General features: G+C 40.3%; 1 protein-coding gene across 2 annotated transcripts in view; it reads right to left on the bottom strand.

Annotated features, from left to right (window-relative positions):
* rnf111 (ring finger protein 111) overlaps positions 1 to 21,087 on the bottom strand; it is a 73,291-nt gene that overhangs the window by 9,720 nt on the left and 42,484 nt on the right. For both annotated transcript variants that reach the window (XM_078427588.1, XM_078427587.1), the window contains exons 4-10: positions 18,649 to 18,812; positions 13,025 to 13,198; positions 10,870 to 11,174; positions 9,277 to 9,523; positions 5,955 to 6,273; positions 4,151 to 4,276; positions 3,307 to 3,439 (exon numbers count right to left, since the gene is read on the bottom strand). In XM_078427588.1, coding sequence (XP_078283714.1) covers positions 3,307 to 3,439; positions 4,151 to 4,276; positions 5,955 to 6,273; positions 9,277 to 9,523; positions 10,870 to 11,174; positions 13,025 to 13,198; positions 18,649 to 18,812 — 1,468 coding nt within the window. The remainder of the gene's footprint in view (positions 1 to 3,306; positions 3,440 to 4,150; positions 4,277 to 5,954; positions 6,274 to 9,276; positions 9,524 to 10,869; positions 11,175 to 13,024; positions 13,199 to 18,648; positions 18,813 to 21,087) is intronic.

Raw genomic sequence — 21,087 nt, forward strand, 5'->3', positions numbered from 1 at the left:
GTGTTCAGCTGCTTGGTGTAGCTCAAAGGGTGAACTAATTCCTCAAATCTGCTTCTCATTCTGAAAAAATTATCATCCTGGTTTTAATAACAATAAAAGTTTTCATACAGCATTTAATTTACAATTTTTGGGTGGTAAATGCCACACATGTGGAGATATGGAAAGTGTGGTTTACATATATGATTTTCTCTTTCATTGTCTCCATTTAAAATACCAAAAGCCCCATTAGCAATCTGCCTCCTGAAATTGGTCATTGGCTCTGGAATTTGGATGAATTTCAGGTTCAGAGTGATAAAATGATTAATTAGAATCTTGATGTATTCACCAGAGAGCTTATTATCTGGCATGCAAGTAAATATCTATTTACGAGGCCCAACAAGACTGTTCACATTCTATCTGAACCCAAGCTGAATATCCAATGCTTGTCTCTAGCATTTGTTGAAATGCCAGAGCTTTTAGCTACATTTCACCCACTGCAAACAGAAGAACAACCATATTTCTGCGACCTGAAATGTAACTCACACCATGACCCATTAAGCCCTGTACCCCTGTACCTGATGCCCCATGTAGATTCCCAGTTATTTCAAAGCCGTGAATCTTTAATACTTATCTACAAATTCAAGTTCATCCTTGGACCGCCCCTTTGCCATTTGAGTAATCTCAAACCCATAATCCTCCAATAACTCCTTGATTTTCAAATTCCCCATTAACATGCAAGTACAGGTGACTTTATCAGTTCATCTGGGGAATCAAAGATAGAGCGGACCAGTGGGACACAGAGTACAAGCCGGCAGGCAATGCAGGCAAAGTCAGCAGACAATGTCATCCTCATCCTGATGACCACCTTCGTGTGTGGCTGCATTGGGCTGTTCGAAGAGCCAAAGCACATGGGCACTAAGTATCATTACCTGCTGAGGTTCAACCTGCCTCTGGTATTGCGGAAGATGGGCCTGACACTGATGCCATGCCAGTTAGTGGACATTGCTGCTCCACCTGTCCTTTGTGGAAAAGTTCTTCTGGACAAACACCTCGGACCACAAATTCATCAGGCAGTGGTCAGCACGGAATATCATGCAGACACTATAGGACAAGAACTCGATGAATTCCCTGGCATGGTTCCCTGAGTGGACGGCCCAGTTTGTCTGGCAAAATGCCTCATCACCAGAACGCAAACAAACGTGGCACTGTGGTGCAACGGTAGAGTCGTTGCCTCATAGTGCCAGAGATGTGGGTTCGATCCCAATTAAGGGTGCTGTGTGTGTGGAGTTTGTACATTCTCCCTGTAACCATGTGGGTTTTCTCTGGATGCTCCGGTTTCCTCCCACATTCCAAAGATGTACAGGTTTGTAGGCTGATTGGTTTTGGTAAAATAAATTGTAAATTGTCTACATCTATAGTTGTAAATAGCATGTAGGATAGTGCTCGTGTATGGTGTGATTACTGGTTGGTGCAGACTCGGTGAGCCAAAGGGCCTATTTCCTCACTGTTTCTCTAAAATCTAAAGCATTAAGACCTTGCTCGGCTGGCAGTGAGAGGGACCCTCCCAGTCAGATCCTCCCGGCACTATCAGAATCTTACTACCGATGCATGCTGCCCTCGGGACGGCTGCTATGTAGATGAGATGGTTGCCATCACAGTGTGTGGATTTGCGAAGAAGGGCTGAGAATGATGCCAGAGACATTGTTGTGATTCATCCCGAACAACTCTGTAACAGAGGACTCTTTGATTCACAGGCTGTTCCCAGGGACACATTCGGAGATTGTCATCGAGTGCTGCTGGAAGATCAACTTGGTGAAAGATGGTTTTTGGTCTGCCCGAAACTTGTTGGCCATGGAGCAGAGCGAGATGTCCAACGGAATGTCGCCAACTGGCCCATTCCAGACTTCAGGAGTATGTGCTGAGGGACTTGCTGAAGCTGGGGTTCAGTTACAGCCAAGACTCTGTGGAGGTGGATCATAGTCTACGGTCCTTCTGCTGCTGGACATTGAGGGGCATAGTCCAGTGGGCTCACCCATCAAAGAGAAGGGGTATCATTCCCAGGGAGCTACAAGAGTGGCAAGGGTGCTTGATTTTATGATAGTTGCCAACACTACCGAATATGACACTAATTAATGTTTGGACTCCAAGACTATCTGAAGAGTTTTTATACAGTTCTTGTTTTGTATATTTTAAAAATTCTGAATAAAGTATTTTTGGAAATAAAAAAAGCTCTGATGCCATGTTTTTATTTTTTCTGCCAAATTTTTGATTAGCTTTCTAAAAACCATTTTGCTTCTTACACCATTTTTTAATATATATCAACGAACAAGCTTTTCTCTGTGGCTTGGTACAGTGTTTGTTTGAGAACCACCCTATTAAGGGTTAAAAATGCAAATCATTGTAAACCTGACAATAATAAATCAGAATCATTGAATCAGATCATCTCATAGTTAGAATGATACTGTGCAATATCCGATGCACTCAATTTTATATTAAAAAGTCTTCTCTACAGCAGCAAATCTCTCATTAACTTGGAGAATTAATTCAGTAAGATATTCCCCATATCGAGCAATGACTTTCAGCTCAGAATTCACTGCTTCTCCACTGGTATCTGTTTTTGGATTGAGGTAATAGCTGAATAACATCTGTTCATTTATTTGGATATCAGCACTTTAATTAGCCTGGAGCCATCTAATTGATACCCCCAACTTCTGCAACATATGTTGCAGGATTCATTCTGGGGGAATGCAGAAATCTGAAATGAAAGTGTCAAAGAAAAGAAAATCCCTCAGGACATCATCTGACATAAAATGGTAAATGATTTAAAAAAAATCATGGTTCAAAATGGGGAGAGCTTTAGATTGAAAGAACACAGTGTTAGCTTATCTATTGAACGTGGTAGTGTTGTTTCCCCCCTGTTGCTTGAACTGCAAATAGCTTTCTACTAATAGCCAACAGTGAAACCAGTAACTGCACCACCAGTTTTCCTCTTCTTTCTTTCGTATGTCAACTACAACAATCAAAAGTGGCAATTGGTGCTTCAGAGTACCTCTAACCTCACACCACAACCTAGAAAGCAGAGTGATTGTAGCAAGTTTGACACCCCTTTAAATCAAACTTTACCAAGATATTACAATGCAAAGCAAAAGTTAAAGCACATCAAAACAATCCTCACTGTGAATTCTATGAAGGTGGATTTAAGTTTACAATGATCTTCTTGATTTTTTTTACGCTGGAGTGACTTGAAAAGGCAATTGTCATAAACCTGGTTTATGATCACATTTAGAATCATTTTTAAAATGGATTATCATCTATTAATTTGCTCACCATAAACGGCAATGCTCCAATTGGGAAATGATGTAGTCGAGGAGGTGGAGGAGGGTGGTAATGAGCCAAGTGAGGATGAAGATGACCTGGTGGATATGGTGCTGCAGTCACCCCTGGGTCAATACCTAGATCCCTGTAACAGTTTAAACACAAATTTATTAATTCTTTACTTAATATTAAAGCTGCAGTAATTTAAAAAGATTCTACAATTATTCATTGCTACAAAATAAAGAGGTCTATACAATATTTAGCAATGTAAATTATTAACTAATTGAGGAAGCTGGTTATCATGACTGGAATCACCTAACTAGGACCGTAAACTGAATGAGTGGTTCAAATTATGTTTTCCACATGGAATCCCACAGCTGTACCTGGGAGAATCCGCAATTTGATCTAATTCTTTGTGTAAATTCTAAAATCTACGGCCTTGTGCGATACTACCAACTTAAAGTGACATGCAGAACTAATCATTTTCTGTTAAAAATGACAAACAATTTATTGTATTTCCCTGACCACGATTTTATGTCAAATGCCACAGTTTTATAACCAGCAGGGATTTATAACACAAACAGAAAAGGCTGCCAATACACGGCAGTTGTTGGTTAAAATCAAGGTCAATTTTTTGGGAAAAGTATCACTTTCCATCTCTATGGGAAAATATGAATATTGCTGTTTGCTACCTTTTTAAATTTACCCAAACCTTACTGAAATTAAAATTTTACGATCTTCAATAAATTATACCAAAGCACCAGTCTCAAGCTTAGCCTTTGTTAGCCCCAGCTACTTGGAAACTAAGGCATTAAATGTTGCAGGAATAAATTGAAGAGGGGAATTTCCCACTGACCATGTTGGCCTCTCCTGTGGCTGCCGTGGATGCGAGGACATTGTCTGAGGAACATGAATATGATGTCCATGGCCATAGTTAGGATGCATACGATGCGGGTGTGGTGGAGGCCGCTCATGTGCTCGACTGCGGAAGAAACAACACATCAGCTTATTCAAAGAAAACCACTGTGTTCTCAAAACCTCATGCAAGATTTTTCATTGTACCTGTATCTCACCATACTTGAGCATATGACAATAAACTTGTTAATAGCTTACATCAACAAAATTGTTAGTCAGCGAGGATGCAAAGTATGTAACTTCAAGGATAAGATAACATTTCCTCACTGCATGATTAAAAAGGATATGCAAATATTGTATTATTACAAATATCATAGGATATTTGATCTTCTAAATGAGGTTTGAAAATAATGTTCTCTTGTTAAATGTGCAGCTCTTTGCAGCTTTGAACCTCAAAGGGGTTAGGTGAAATTACCATTAATTAGCATAGAAATCACTTTGGAGAGCAAGCTCCTTTCACATATTTACATAATAAAATCAAGAAGTCAGCTACTTTGACATCAAGAACGTCTGCAACTTAAAAGCTTTATATCTTACCAATTACTAAATACCAAATGATATTTGAGTTTAACAAAAAATGGAGAGAATATCATTGTGTCCCAGATCATAAACTGAGGCAGATAGTAAAGCTGATGTCTCAAAGAGCTGGCCAGAGATATACAATTCTGTCCTCCTATGTTGTCTGCTTGGAGTTTGCACGTTTACTTTGACCACATCTCAAGGACCTCATGCACAATAGTAGTTTAAATTGCCCTGCGTGGTGGAATCTAAGGGGAGAATATATTTGATTAATGTCAGATTCTCGTAAATGGGCATCTGATGGTCAGTGCAATCTCGGTGGGCCAAGGGTCTCAACCCGAAACGTCACCCATTCCTTCTCTCCAGAGATGCTGCCTGTCCCACTGAGTTACTCCATCATTTTGGGCCTATTTTGGTATTGTATTGTTTTGGTACAAGTTAACACCATATGTTAACCTATGACTACATGATAACCATCGTAATTTAAAGCTGGGATTTATCTTTGCAGCAGAGGTTGGAGGGTTGGGTTTTTCCATTGCTCAATTTACTGCTGCACTGAATTTTGAATATTTTCTGTGATCCATTAATTGACAAGAGATTTAAATAGGTTGTTGTAGGTGACGTGACGTTGGCCATTCTTCAAAAGTGTCAATATATTAAGGTCAGGAAATGTTTACTGTTGTATTAAGATTGTTGCACCAGCATAACCAGAAGGCAGCCACAAAAAATGCTGAAATCTTCAGCAGTGGTAGACTTTAATCAACCCATCCTTCCATCTTAAAAGACGCTGTGGCTATTTTTTTTTTTTAATATCTGGTGCAGCTTACATTATGCAGATATTTAAAATGGCCAAATGTGCAATTCCTTTAACTCATTTGTAATTCTGGAAAATGTTGGCTTTCCTGATGTGTCTAAAGTAGTGAGTAAACACAGAGAAAAAATGTTAAATTTAATCAGACCGGGTGTTAAATGTCTACATTTTGAATTATTAATTGAGTTTTAATTTAAAATAAATGTACAAAACAAGGGAAAGCTTTAAGTAGCTCGAGCTGTATATATTTGGCTTGGAAAGATGACAAGCATTAAAAAAGTAATTTGGCACTTACTTTTTGAAGAGACATATGGAAATTTGCAAAACATATGGAACTTAAAATAAATGCCCAATTATTATGGTGCACGAAAGAAAATTGGTGGCACGGCAAAATTATGAGGAACATTTGACTTACGTTGGGTGCTGCATCATTCTTCTTCGCTGCGCCTCCATCCTCTGAAGCATTTCGTGATGGTGTAGTCGCTGAGAGGGTGGAGCAGTAGGGAGATGGTGTGGCATTGTTGCTGCCGTTGCAGGAAGGTGTGGAGGTGGGGCAGGTGCTGGTGGTACAGTATGAGTTACAGGATGTGAGGGAAGCTGTGGATGGAAAGGGTGCACTGGGTGTGGAATAGCATACTCTGGTTGGGGAAGGGGCTGTGGTGGAGGGGGAGGATTTCCATGCGCATGTGGGCAGGTGGGGGCTTGGTGGTGCAATGCTCTTGGCAGTGGGCCATCTGGAAGGAAACAATAAATAATATCAGAATTGGCAGCTAATTTGAAATAGCCACCTTGGAAAAAGAAGAATTTCCAAAACTTGGCAGAATGAACATGTAAGGACTTTAGAAAATTCCATTCAAGATTGATGACTGTACTGATTCTTTCTCATCAACTCCCTTGTGGAAGAATAAGGCCACCGGATGCTGAAAATTCTTCAACCAGCTTTCATTGCTCATTTGTCATAGAAATTAGCACAGAGAATAAATTTTAGATGCAAATTTTCTAAAATGCATCAGAGCCAAATTACCTTTATATGTTCACTAGACCAAGTAGACCCGTTGGGCCCATTCCTCATAGAGGGGGGACAGGGAAGGGGAGAGGGTGTGACTGAGGAGCCCTGGACCTAAAGCCTCTCCTGTATTGGTGGAGCACCCTCAACCCCCCACTCAATTCCCCTTATCCCCCCTCCCTCCCTCCCACTCGCCCATCTTCCCCTCCCCCCACTGTCCCCATCACCCCCACCTTCTCATCCCCCCACCACCACCCCCTCCCCCCACCCCTGCTGTCCCCTTCCCCCACCCCTCCTCCTCCCCACTCTTCCCTCCTCCCCACCCTGCCCTCCTCCCCAGTCCCTCCCACCCCCACTCGCACGCACCCCCACCTTTCCCCACCACCCCATTTCCCCACTCTCTCCTCCCCCCACCATTCTCTCGTCCCCCAGCCCCACTCTCTCCCTCACCCCCCTCTTTCCCCCACACCATCCTCCCCCCCACCCCCCCATTCTCTCCTCCCCAGCCCCACTCTCACTCACCCCCCTCTCTCCTCCACCCCTCCTCTCCCACTCTCTCCTCCCCCCCACCCTCACTCCCTCCTACCCCCACCCTCCCCTCCACCCACTCGCCCCACCCCCATTCTCACTGTCCCTTCACCCCCACTCACCTCCCCACTACCCTCATCCCCAACCCCACTGTCCCCCTTCCCCCCCACCCCCACTCTCTTCCCCCCACACCACCTCTCTCCCCCTCCTCCTCCTCCCCTTTCACTCACTGTCCCCTTCTCCCCACCCTCCCCCCTTTCCCTCCCTCCCCCCCATTCTCCCCTCTTCCCTGACCCCCACTGCCCCCCTTCCCCCCCACGCTCACTCCCCTCCGCGGACCCATTGGCGGCGAAAGCCACTTAGCACTATCCGTGCATGGAGGGAGGAGAGAGCTCCGGAGTGCGGCATTTAATTTGGCCTGGCCGAGCCCGGACAACTGGAGACGGATAGCTCAGCGGCTGAGAGCCGCAGAGGTGGGAGACCGATAGCGCGACTGGGCGGCTGTGGGCTGGGAGTACTCGAGGTGGGCGGCGGTGGGAGGTGCGCACAAGTTGGCGGAGCGTGAGGAGGAGCGGCCGCCATCTTTCTGAAGTCGCGACGGGGCCGTCAGTGAAAGCGGCCCTCGTCGACACCGCCATCGGTGGAAGCGGCCGCTGAAGGAGGAGGAGAAGAAGCTGCCCGCTGCGGCTTGTGTGCGGTAATGGAGCGGGGTGCTGGGCCCGGGCGATAGCGGGGACTCGAGGACGCCGTGGGTTGAAGGGACAGAAGGGAAGAATGAGTGGACAATCAGTCCGACCATCTCCTGCTCGGACTGTCCCCCGGGTGTGGGAGAGTGGGGAGAGTGAGGGGAGAGAGGAGAGGGGAGCCACTGATTGCGGGTGGACGGCTCCGCTAACGGCGTCCATCTTGTTTGTGCGAGTGAAGAGAGAGCCAATGCGTACCCTATGGTCACCCCCCTTTCACCCATATTGCATATACAAGATCTGAGTTTTAGTAGTAGTATATATATATATAGATTATCAGGAACATTATGTCATGGTGTCAGAACAACCTGGTGCTTAACATTAGTAAGATGAAAGAGTTAGTGGCTAACCAACAGAAGCAGTGGGGGAGAGTGAACACAACCCTCCACTCCTCAACAAAGCTGCTGTAGAGATGATCAACAATTTCAAGCCCCTTAGCATTCATATCGCCAGCAACCTAACCTAGTCCTTTCACACTGATGGTATGATGAAGAAAGTGCATCAGCATATTTACTTTCTTAGGCATCTGAGAAGATTTAAAATATTTGCAAGGATTCACTCGAACTTCTACAGATGCACTATAGAAAGTATTTTGATCGGATGTATCTCAGCCTGGTATGGTAACCGGTGTGCTCTTGACTGCTTGAATCTGAGGAAACTGGCAAACTCAGTCCAGTCCATCACAGGCTTGTCATTTCCTTCCATTTAGTCCACTTTCACATTGCAGTGCATCATGGCGGCTGGAAGTATCGCCAAGGATACCTGCCTGATCGCCATTCCCTTTTCTCTCTTCTACCTTCAGGGACAAGTTAAAGGAGCTTGAAAGTTCTCATGTCCAGGCTCGAGAACAATCTCTTCCCCACTGTTATGAGACTCCTGAACAAGACCTCTCTCATACACTCCCTCCCAGAGCTGCCGCTGTATACTCCGACCCTTAACTCTATTTGATAATTATTCCATTATTGCTTGAGTTTATTTTTTGCTTTACTTCAGATTGCACAACAACCTTTGCACCATTCTGTTGTTTTGCATGTTAATGGTAAGATTGTCGTATCTAACATTGTCATATATACTGTTTCACAGAGCTTCACGGGCAAGGTATATAAGACAATAAAGTGATAAAGTGAGCAACATTCATTCTGGAGCATGGAAATATTTCGGGCACATCATGTCAGCCCACAACATCAAAACAGGAATAGCAGAATGAGATACAAATTGAAATGCAGAGGTTTCTGCTCTTGATCATCGTACAAAAACTGTTAAAAAAATAAATCTTAGTATAATTGCAGCTAAAAACATACACTTAAAAAATAGCATGGTTCTTAAAATATACATAAAACTAATTTTGCAATTCCTGTATTTTCCGATAAGCCTTTTCAGGTCAGATGCCTATGCTGGAAGTGAACTTAATATAACTACCACATGGTACTGCAAAAAAAGAAAAGAAAACTAAAACTTACAGGTAGGATGTATATAATGTCGACAAGAAGCAAGTGGGGGCTGTGGTTGACCTTGGGTCTGTCCTACCATCCCAGAACTATATCCTTCGACAGTCACAGGCTGGCTTGTTCCACCTCCTGCTTGTGCTCCGTAGACGGCAGTTCGTGCAGAATTTCCAGGACAGCAAGGATCAAATGCAGAAGTTCCATGGAAGCTCCCACTTCCATGGCTTCTAACAGCACCACTACTTAAATCAACAGGCACAGTCTGTTTAAAATAAAACATGCAATTAATGTCAATTATGAAAACCGCATCAAGTTGATAACATTGTCCATAATTCCTAATGTTTTCTCATTTATAGTTCACCAATTATGGGCTTTAGGCATTAGAAAATAGTAATAATTGACAAACGTTAACACTTTTTACTATCTTTATAACCCATCTGTTTTCTCCAGATATGCTGCAACTCATCCCTTTTCTCCAGAGATGCTACCTGGCCCACTGAGTTACTCCAGGACTTTGTGTCTAACACTCTTTGCTATCTTCTCTCCAAATAAAACTTTAAATGTACAAGTCAGGATTGACTATCCTGATAGAAAAACACAGCTCTGAATATTAATTTTCTTTCACTTTATGCCCTGGTGAACTTCATTTCTTTCCAATATTATGTTCTTTCAGTTTATCTCTTTGCCCCTTGTTGGAGAATATCAGAAAACACAACAGTTGGCACAATTTCTAAAATAAAAGATCTGAATTTTTTTTGGCAGAGCTCAACGTCCTGCAATAGATGCCTGGAGAGATTACTCCATACAGTAATGCAAATTGTACAGCCTCTACAGTTGGAATATTTCACATGCTTTTAATTGGCGTTCATCTTTAATGGATTATTGTTTGACATACCTACATTATTCATAACCATATTGGCTTGTAACGTATCAATTTAGCTCCCTATCCTCTTGATTTCTCCTTCAAATGTTCCATATTCACTTGTTTATCTTTAGTACTGTTAGCCAGTTTTTTTTATAGGTCATTATGCCTCATTTTAATGTAGTTAATTCTTCCAAGAAACAGTTGCCTTGGCTGCAAGCCCATTGTTTTTTGTAGGAATTAGTGGTATTTCACAGTGAAATTATTTCATTTAACTTCCCTTCGATTCAACGGATAAATTAAATGTATAGCATTTCATGCAATTGCTAAGCATGTGCAAGAGCTCAGAGCCAATTTTTTTCCCCCATTGAAGCTGCAATTTTTTTCTCAACAGTATTACACTCTGCAGCATCAGAATTATTGTAACAATTACTTATGGGCTTGACAGTTTTAAACAGTTGATTTTAAAACAGAATCCGATTGCACAATAAAATTCTTATTACAAATTAAAATTAGAGCAACCCTTACACATTAATTAAATTCAAAATGTTGCCATTTTAAAGCTGTTTTCATCAAATACTCCAATATAAATTAGTTGCATGATAAATTACATTTTTTGTCATCGTAACATTATTCTTACTGCAGATCTTCTATTATTCGCAGATATTCTATATTATATCGCAGATATTCTATTATTCTGTTCCTGCCCATTTTTTCTTCTATAAACGAGGTAGCAGAATACAAACCTGATATAGGCCACCTGCATTTCCATTAGCTCCACAAGGAGCGGGCACTACAGCAGGTCTTTCCAAAGGACAGTTTGATTCAGGAAACAAAGGCATTGCTGGTGGCACTGTAGAGTGGGCACCTGGGTGGTGCTGGAATTGGTGGCTATGTTGCTGAAGACAGCTTGGATGAGGGTGGCCTAACGAGTTGTGTCCTTGCAAAGATCCGCCACATGGTGAATGCTGAGGGCAGCAGGACGGGAGCCTTGGCATTGCCCCAGGACCAGCTTCTGGCAATGTACTTAACCCAACTCTCCGAACATCATCTTTGAGGAAAAGTAACAAAGATCAAACTCTAGTCTCGGAAATGTTTGTCACCTTTACATTACAAAAGTAGTTCTGGCAGCACAGTTACAATAGAGATGCATGGCATATTTGCATTAGTTTCCATCAGTTACTTTTATTCTTGCCACAGATAAAAATCACAATTTGGAAACAAAATAAATTAAAAAGGGAAGTTAGCTTAAAAATCTGAATGCAGGTAAGACATTAGTCTGTGCAGAATGGATACAATTAAAGTACATTCGCAATTTTCTAAAAGCATGTGCAATGTTTTCTGTCACAATCAAAGATACACTTGGCACTAACTGAAAAGAACACTTGTATTAAGTGATTAGGTGATATAATGTTTGCCAGTGGCTTTTCTTAAACCTTCTGCAGTCTTGGTCTTTTTGGTAATCTCACCAACCAGCTGCAGAATGTGAGACGAATCACTTTGATGCACAATTTGGCTTGTTCCACCCACCCGATCTCAGCACATTACTTGAGCATCTTTCACTTCACTGTTCCCTTCGCAGTCCTTATTCCATCAGTCTGAAGATGGGTCTCGACCCGAAACGTCACCCATTCCTTCTCTCCCGAGATGCTGCCTGACCTGCTGAGTTACTCCAGCATTTTGTGAATAAATTTATTCCCTAAGTAACTGCTTTACACTGCAATCAATTTTCTTAAATCACATTCTGAACCTCTTGTCCTGGAACAGTTGTCTCCAGTGGGCACAGCTACTTTCATTGAACTCGAGGTAGAAAACATAACACCAATACTCCTCACCCCTACTCCCCCTGAGCCATTTGAAATATTCATCTTCAAAAGTTTCCTTAAACTTGATCCCTTCCTTAATAACCCCTCCCTCTAAACTTTTTCAGATCTCTATGATCTCTTGCAAATTATGCTTGGATATTTTAGATGAGAATTTTCATAAAAGTACAATTTATTTATTTTGTCGATTACTGCTGCACTACCGTTGCATATTGTTCAAACGACTCAATTTTTCAGAAATCTGTAACCCTCAGAAAAGCAAAATATATATATGACTGGCCTAGTAGTCTTAAATAATTTGTCATATTAATCAAGATGAACATTTTTAATACTAAGCAATGAAAATATTCTTATTTCTGATGCTATGATTGCATTCAGCATTCTCAAAACAGAAGCAAACACATTTTCTACTCCAACACAATGAGCTTCACTTGCCTCCCCAATCGCAGCATTCAGTGTTTTATTCGTAATATTTCTATTAATCTATTTAATATGCCAGGTAGATTGTTGGTTCTCACTAAATCTCGCCTGATTTGTCGAGATGCCTATATATTCCACACCAATGTCATTTCCCAAGAAATCTGGAATGTGCAAAAGCAGAAAAAGCAATCCTTTTTTGAACATCTTGGGACATCTGGTTAACAGAGTTTATGCTAAAACCAACAAAGTATGAACAAACATGGCCCTCCTTACTGATGTTTTTATCTGAGAAAGATCAAAGATTTACATCTCTGGTCAGATATTACTAGTTTCACCAGCCATCTTAGGGGAGATTCCACCGAATCAATTGCATTCTTCAACACTCATTTTTCTTTCCGTATCTTTCTCGCTTTATCTATTCAGAAAATATTTCCCTCTCTACTCTTCAGGTAAGGAATTCTTATAAGGCTACCAAAGCAGTTCTCACTGAATACCTCATTAAAGAGGCCTAGCAAATAATTACAAAGCTCAGCAAGGTAGGGCAATTCAAATTTAAGAGTATGAAAGTAGCACCTGTTAGCGACACCTGTGAGATTTGGATATCTTCCTTGGTATACGTAATTTTGCCAAATGCCTTCAAGCAAACCTACAGACGTACCTACTGTTGAAGGACCTGCTGCATTAATGGCCGTAGGAGCTCCTGAAGACTGTGCCACAGAGGCAGGCTGGGTGGTAGAAGGACCGGGAGTTGTACTTAAGATCTGGCCTGAGGTAGGTACATTCGTGACAGGTTGTGACCTGGCAGCAGAAGTAGTTGTCACCACTGTGGGGTCTGTGATCAAAGTAAAAAAATTAATGAAAATTTCATTAGGGTCTTAAATGGACGCAAAGTTGAGAAAGTTGACAAATCGTAATCTAATTTAAAAAAAACATACACATTCTTCAAACGGTGATTTACTGCCAATAGTCATCCAAAGATTGGAATTAGGACACGGCATGTTGCTTTCAGCTGTCATCTTAACAAACAGTCTCTTTAAAGCTCAGAGGAAACAATCTGTAACATTTCCTCGTGCAAAAGGACAAATTCCCCAGAAATAATGCTGTGCAAGTTTTTACATGAACATTTTGCCTCTAAATCTAATTGCGGCCATTAACTATTGTATGGTCACCAAGAGTGATTGACACACAAATTACCCAATTATCTCCACCAAAGCTGCCTGCAGCACAGCCGCCAAATGCGACCATTTAAAAAACTAGGTTAACAAATAACATCTTGCGGCAGGACTATATCCTAATTCTATGTCCAACAACGGTGGATACGACTCATTTTCTGAAGGATGGAAAATAAATGAAAGGGGAGCTTAGAATCTATAATCAAAATTTTACCCAAGAATTTTAATGGCAATTTAAACCTCCACAGCATAATCGGACCATCAAACAAACATTCCAAGCCGATTATATAAAGGTACACGCTAAAGCTACATTGCTCTGCATCTGCTTTAAACATTTAATCATACCATGTCTATTGTATAAATCAAGTTTTGTTACATTTTGCACACACAGACAAATCAGTAATGGTGAAGACATTACTCTGCACCAATGGTACTAGAAAACTAGAAACGCTGACTTGTTATTCCTCAACCACACTCCTGAAACTATATTGCAACATGTTTAAGAAACACTCTCCAAAGTCAGGCTGACACAGATAAAGAATTTTGGCCTAAGTATCAAACTATAAGAAAACTTTCTACTAATACCATGTACCAAATTCAAAACTGCATTACACACCAGGGCTGGTGGAAACTGATATTTTGACGGTGCATTAGGTACAAAAAAGTTAATATAATCAAAGATAGACCCAAAAAGCTGAAGTAACTCAGCGGGACTGGCAGCATCTCTGGAGAGAAAGAATGGGTGATGTTTCGGGTCGAGACCGTTCTTCACTGAAGCTACTCCAGCTTTTTGTGTCTATCCTCGGTTTAAACCGACATCTGAAGTTCCTTCCTACACACCTAATATAATCAAAAACTGCATTTGACACCTTCTAATCAATCTCAAGGAATTTTCCACTTGAAATAAAATAATTTCTGCTTTTATTCTTTGATAACTTCATATACACAAAGATAACAGCTCTGTAAAAGAAATATTTATGTTGATTGCAACTATTACAAATAAGGAAAACATGAATTCTTAAACATTGTCTACAGCAGAAATTGAAATGGGTTTACACATACTTAGACAGCAGGTAGCTTTGATTTAGATTAAAATAAGATAAATCATGGTTTGATGTAAATTCACTATGCTAACCTAGCTGGTTCTAGTTCATTCAAGGCTATTGAATCGTCAGTTCATAATCTCCGTCACTACCCACTTACAGTTGAGCTGTAGACAGGTAGAAGTGACCCAACAGGTTTCTTTGAAAGTGCTTTTTGTTGCAATCTTATTTCCCAATTCCCATCGAGCAACACAATGCCATTTACATATTCTGAACAGATAAACTCCCTCAATGAAGACCCCATCCCCCACCACCATTTCCCATCTAATTTCAGATCTTTCAGCTTACAATTTCCCTGGAACAAAAAAATAAAGGTAGGAAGCTCTCCTTGGATAAAGAATTGAAACCCAGTCAGTCCTCAGTAGTGTCACATAATGCCTTACTTTCACAAGGGCACAAGGGATTGGGATGAGGCAAAAAAAGGTCAGCTAACTACAGCCAAACTAACTGAGAATTTTTAAAGTAACTGAATTATTACTCAAGATGAAATTCTCATCTTTTACTAAATTATTGATTTTGTACATTTTCACAAAGTTGCTATCGAAATTGGGCATAATTTTCAAAACACCTGCTATTACACAGTTGATTTGAGTCTGGATATTATAAACGGTTCAGGTCTCACCATTGGTGCCATGGTGGGTTGGTAACGGAGGAGTGGGGACAAATGTTCCTCTCCAATAGAATGAACTCACTGGTTAATGGTGGCTGGTTCTTCTATAAAGTTTGATTATCAATTACTTAGTGTTGAACAAATGAAGAGTTTCATAGAATATCAACAAACAAGGTCACAAAAAGAAGAATGCTCAAAACGTTTTCACTAATCCAACTTCATGTCATGTTCTTTTCATGAAGGATTCCATGTGTGCCCAAAACCAAGAGAGAACCAGATTTTAATTGTTAAAGGGCGGGAGAAATCTTGAATTTATTCAATAAATTGAAACTCAAATTAGTCTTAAGCTCAGTGAAATATAAATCCAACCTGCCTTGTTGGCTGGTGAAAATTTTCAACCAAAGAGAGATGTTACCTAAATGATTTATTTCTTGTTTCTCAGATAAATCGGAGGTCAATCGTTAGGTTTTTAAGAATTCTTACCAACTGAAATGAAGATACATGGCTCACAGAATGTGAATAATTCACCATTCTCTGTTGTCACAGAGTTAATAAAGTAAACCCTTATTCTATAAAAGCAATCCGACATCGCTCAAATTCAGTTCAATCTTTGACAGACTAATCCTGAAGAATTTCAACTTCAATACTGTATGAAACAGTACTGTACAACAGTCAAACGTGAAAATACACTCTAGAACTTTCATAATCTTTGCATTGCATCACAAAGCTTAAAGTCAATGTTTTGTTGAATAACATTCTGGGTTAGTATTCTGACCAATATAATAAATTTTGCAAGATGATTTGAATAAAGCCCTTTTTCAATTCATGCAATTGAGTGCAATTGAAAAGGTACACTTCTCCACTGTTTCTTTTTCAAGCTCCATCGCTGAGCTTTATGCAAGGCTCTGCTGAGGAACTAATGACTCCAGTAATATTTTTTTACTTTAGAGATACAGCGCCGAAATAGGCCCTTCAGCCCTTGGAATCCACGCTGACCAGCAATCCCCATACACTAGCACTGTCCTCCACACTACGGACAATTAAGAATTTTTACCAATGCCAATTAACCTACAAACCTGCAGGTCTTTGGAGTGTGGGAGGAAACCAGAGCACCCAGAGAAAACCCACACGGTCATGGGGAGAACATACAAACTCCGTGAAGACAGCACCCGGGTCTCTGGCGTTGAAAGGCAGCAACTGTGCCCCCATTAAAACTAGTTGATAATAAATGACTGCTGAGCGAATGCATTAATCTTTCAAGTTTTAAGATTTGCAACAATAATTTACATTTAACCTTTAGTAAGTTCAAAAATACAAATGATTATTTTTTTTGCAGAGTTAGAATGGAAGTTTTTCTCCCAAAACAAGTGAACAATCTCATTTTTAATGTAGAAATACTTTCCCATTCAGTTAAGTGCTAAATAAATCTCAGGGATTTGCTCATTTTCAAAGCAAGGATTCTCCACATACAATTTGCTATATATATATATATATATATATATATATATATATATATATATACACACACACACACACACACGCACATACTTAATTTTCAATTGCATAGCGCCTGGTCATGTTCGCAGTAAGCTGAAATGCAGTCACCCCATTAGATTGTAAAATAGCTGCAATGTTTATGCACAGGAAACTCGCAAAGGAATATAGTTCAAACATTTATATCTATTTTACACTTAACTACTGCATGAATTTAACATGCAAAAAAAGCAGTAACCTTTCACTAGGAAATGCTTTGCCTATCGTGATTGGGGTAATCAGCTATAATTGTTTGCTAAAATTCACATATGAAGTACAAAACCTATAACCTCCAACTCAGTCAAATTGTTACACATTATTGTTTAAAGCATTTATTACTTGATGCCTGGTTCAATAATAAAGTGAAAGAGAAAAATGATTATATTTCAGGAAAATGTTTCATCAAAAGTAGACGCACTACTAACATGAAGCTGGAATTTACATGCCAAGAGTAACCTGCATGTGCTACAGGGACAAACAAGCCAATAACATCCAAAGTCATATATCAGTTCTGCATCTGTTCCACATTTTCTCAATCACAGTCATGACTGTTGCAATTAATTTCATTGTCACTAAATGATGAAAATGAAGGCAGGAGCATATGCAGAGACAAAGGAGTTGAAAGAATGGAGGCAGAATGGATGAAGTATAATTAAGGAACTGTGAGAGTCTGTGAGCTTCCCGTGGATATTGGTGGCTGGCCTACCACCAGATACTGAGACAATTCTGGACGGCACGGTGGCACAGTGGGAGAGTTGCTGCCTTACACCGCCAGAGTCTCGGTTTCGATCCTGACCATGGGCGCTTGTCTGTATGGAGTTTGTACGTTCTCCCTGTGACCTGCATGGGTTTTCTCCGGGATCTCTGGTTTCCTCCCAAACTCCAAAGATGTACAGGTTTGGAGGTTAATTGGTTTGGCATAATTGGAAATTGTAAAATGTTCCTAGTGTGTAGGATAGTGTTAATGTGCCGGGACTGCAAGCAAGCACAGACTCGGTGGGCCGAAGGGCCTGTTTCCGCGCTATATCTCTAAACCTTAAAGAAAGATCCAGAAAGGAAATGGAAGAGTTAGAGATGGACTATGTGAAATTGAAGATGAACACAAGATGAAAATTGGATGCACAAGAGACAAAATTTGAGTTCTGCATGAGTGCAGGAAGCAGTACCATTGTAGGCTCAGAGTCATCAGGCTTTTGGCCCACCAAGTCCATCCTTTTACACAAATCCTGCAATTATCCCATTTCTTAAATTCTCCCCACTTTCCCATCAACTCTCTTCAAATTCTATAATGCATCTACATACAAGGAGCAATTTACAGTGGCTAAATAACCAACCAACTCTCATGTCTTTGGAATGTGGGAGGGAACCAGAGCATCAAGGGAAAACCCCTGCAGTCACAGGGAGAACACACAAATTCCACACAACAGCATCAGTGGTCCCATTAAACCAGAATCTCTGGCACTGTGACGCAGCAGCTGTATTATCTGTGACACTGTATTGAACTGATGACTTTAAAACAACTCCCTGCCAAGGGTAAATTTACTCTTTTTACTGAGGTTCAAAGAAACAACGGAAAACTGGTTGAACATTAGGTACTCGCTACATGGCCCTGATAATAATCTTCAGGAACCAGTTCAATTTTACAGACATACTTAATTTCCAGGAGTATACAAGGTAAAACTTACTAGTGAGTGACTAGTGAAACAAATCCAAGATTGGAACACTGATACGACAATGCCTTTAAAGGTTAACATATTATTTTATCCATTTCCAATGTAAATGATGAAAGCATTTAAGGGTTTTGCTTCACAAATTTATTATGTACTCTCTGTTCAGCCCAAATTTAGAACCCAAACACACTTACCATCTTCATCCACAGTAAGATCAACCACCTCTGCAGTGCTTTGTCTCAACGGTTGGATAACTGTAGATATTCTGTTTCTGCTCCGCTGCTCCTGAGGTCTGTTCTGGGAGCTTGAGCTTTGGCCCCAGTGTACCCTTGAGTGACCAACAAGTGTGGTGTAAGACCTGGAAGCAAAACAACCACAAAATGTTAATTCATATCTAATGATATATGGGTGCCCCACGTTCTTAGAAGGCACTCCATATTGCCATTTTCCATAAACCAAGGCGTCAATAAATGAGAAGGGAAAAGTTTATTCACTCACTATTTTTCCTTCCCACACTCTGCAGGAGCAAACTTTATTCCATATCTCAAATTTTTGGGTAGTGATTTGTCAGCTCTCTAAAGGCAAATTTACGTTACCTGAACAGCCGATAACACAGGGGTACCTGTATCCTACAAAGGAAAATTAAGCATGTTTGTTTGGAACTACGAATTTGGACTTGCTGAGATAACTTTTTAAGATTAATATTATTGTAGCATAATATTAATATTTTAAAAATGTGCTTATTGGGAGAAGAACAGTCATTCCTTTTTCTCCGTTCTCTCCCCAGGCAGAAGGGGTAAAAGATTGAAAGCACGTACCACCACATTCAAGAACAACTTCTTCTGGGCTGTTATTACATGAACAGACCTCTCAGATGCTGAGGATGAATTCCCGATCTTCCAATCTACCTCTTTTACCTGTACTTCCCTGTAACTGTAACACTCTATTCTGGACTGTTTATTTTCTCTTTTGCAGTACCTGACATACTCATGTATGGTATGATTTGCCTGGAAAAGACGTAAAATGAAAATTTTCCTGAAAGTCAGTATGTGTACTCATTTTTGTACTCAACCATACCATTTACGAGTATGTCAGGTAATGCAAAATAAACTAGCACCAATATCATAATTGAAATTCAGTCATTGTTTGAATTACTTCACATTTTAATTGGAATGCAAGTGCTTCAAAAAGATCTTGTTTCTATCAGTTTATTCTATGAAGGTCTCAGCGTAAATGAAATCAAACCTTGGATAATGGGACAAATTTTAACAAATCCAGTGTCAACGGTTCAATATGCCCGCTTGGTTTTACTTTCAGAGTGAAACAAGGATGTTAGTAGGCTTCTTTCAATCAAAGAATATTTATGCCACCATTCAAGCTTGCTCAAGGAGAAGAAAATGCACATGCATACACAAAATTTAAATTAAATGTAGGAAATGCTTAATCTGGACCATCAAAATTAAAACCAATGTACACAAAAATAAATTGCCCTACCAACCACCCCTCCAGGATTTTCCTTTTGTTATGCTATCTCCCAGTGCCACACATTCAGCTTCAACATGCAGCATGCTTCTGCTCGCTCTCATTCCTTTTATCCTGCACCTCGGTCAGTGCTTCATCTGGTGCAATCAGGCTGGCATAACTGATTAGTGCTGTCAGTGCACACATGCACCAGATGGGGAATATAGCAATTCATGATTTTCATAATTCAAGGTGTTTATTAAGCTTGGCAGAACCAAACTTAAAACACCTGCAGTCCTCCAATATTAATAGCTCCCAAACCCTTTAGCCCAAAACATGAATACTTCATCTTAAAAATAAATATGGTTCCCTCCTCATTCTAGCCAAACAATTTGCTTAATTGTATGGAACAGCAAAAAAAAAAACAACAAGCAATTTAGTCCAGCCAGTCCATTTGCATGTTAATGCTCCACAAATGTTGCAGCCCACATTCTTCACAGATCAGCATTTTCCTCCATTTCCTTTTATTTTCTATACTTATCTAACCTTCTCCTGGAAATACATGTACAATTCACCTCATCAATTTATAGTTTTGAGTTCTATATCTTCACCATTCCCATCAAGAAGTTCTTTTGAATTCTTTATTTGACTTCTTAGTCACCATCATATATTGACGGTACTTTAATTGTACCTTTTTTTAATAAATGGGAACTCTCGCTTCGCTCCCCTCTCCTCCCCTTCGCTGCCCAGAGTAAAGATTCAATAGGTTAACCTTCAGTATTTTCATTTCAGGAGAAAAAATTAAACAATACAATACAATACAATATATCTTTATTGTCATTGTACAGGGGTACAACGAGATTGGGAATGCGCCTCCCATATGATGCAATAATTTAATTAGCTAGTCAGTATTAATTTAAACAACCCAGAAACAAATTATAACAGTTTTAAAACAGAATAAAGTGCAAGTAGATCACACCTTTAATTATGTTTTAAATATCGTATCTACTACCTCCGTACTTGTTTGTTTGTGCAATAAACAGAATTATTCAGTGCTCCCTAAAGTGGTGTAACTAAGGTTCAATGCCAGTTTGGGGCATATTTTCTAATTCTCAATTTCATCCTCTAGGAATAAACTCCAATATTTTGCTTCTCTTCACATGAACCTGCCT

This window comes from Rhinoraja longicauda, chromosome 33 (assembly GCF_053455715.1).
Source record: "Rhinoraja longicauda isolate Sanriku21f chromosome 33, sRhiLon1.1, whole genome shotgun sequence".
Lineage (NCBI taxonomy): Eukaryota > Metazoa > Chordata > Chondrichthyes > Rajiformes > Arhynchobatidae > Rhinoraja > Rhinoraja longicauda.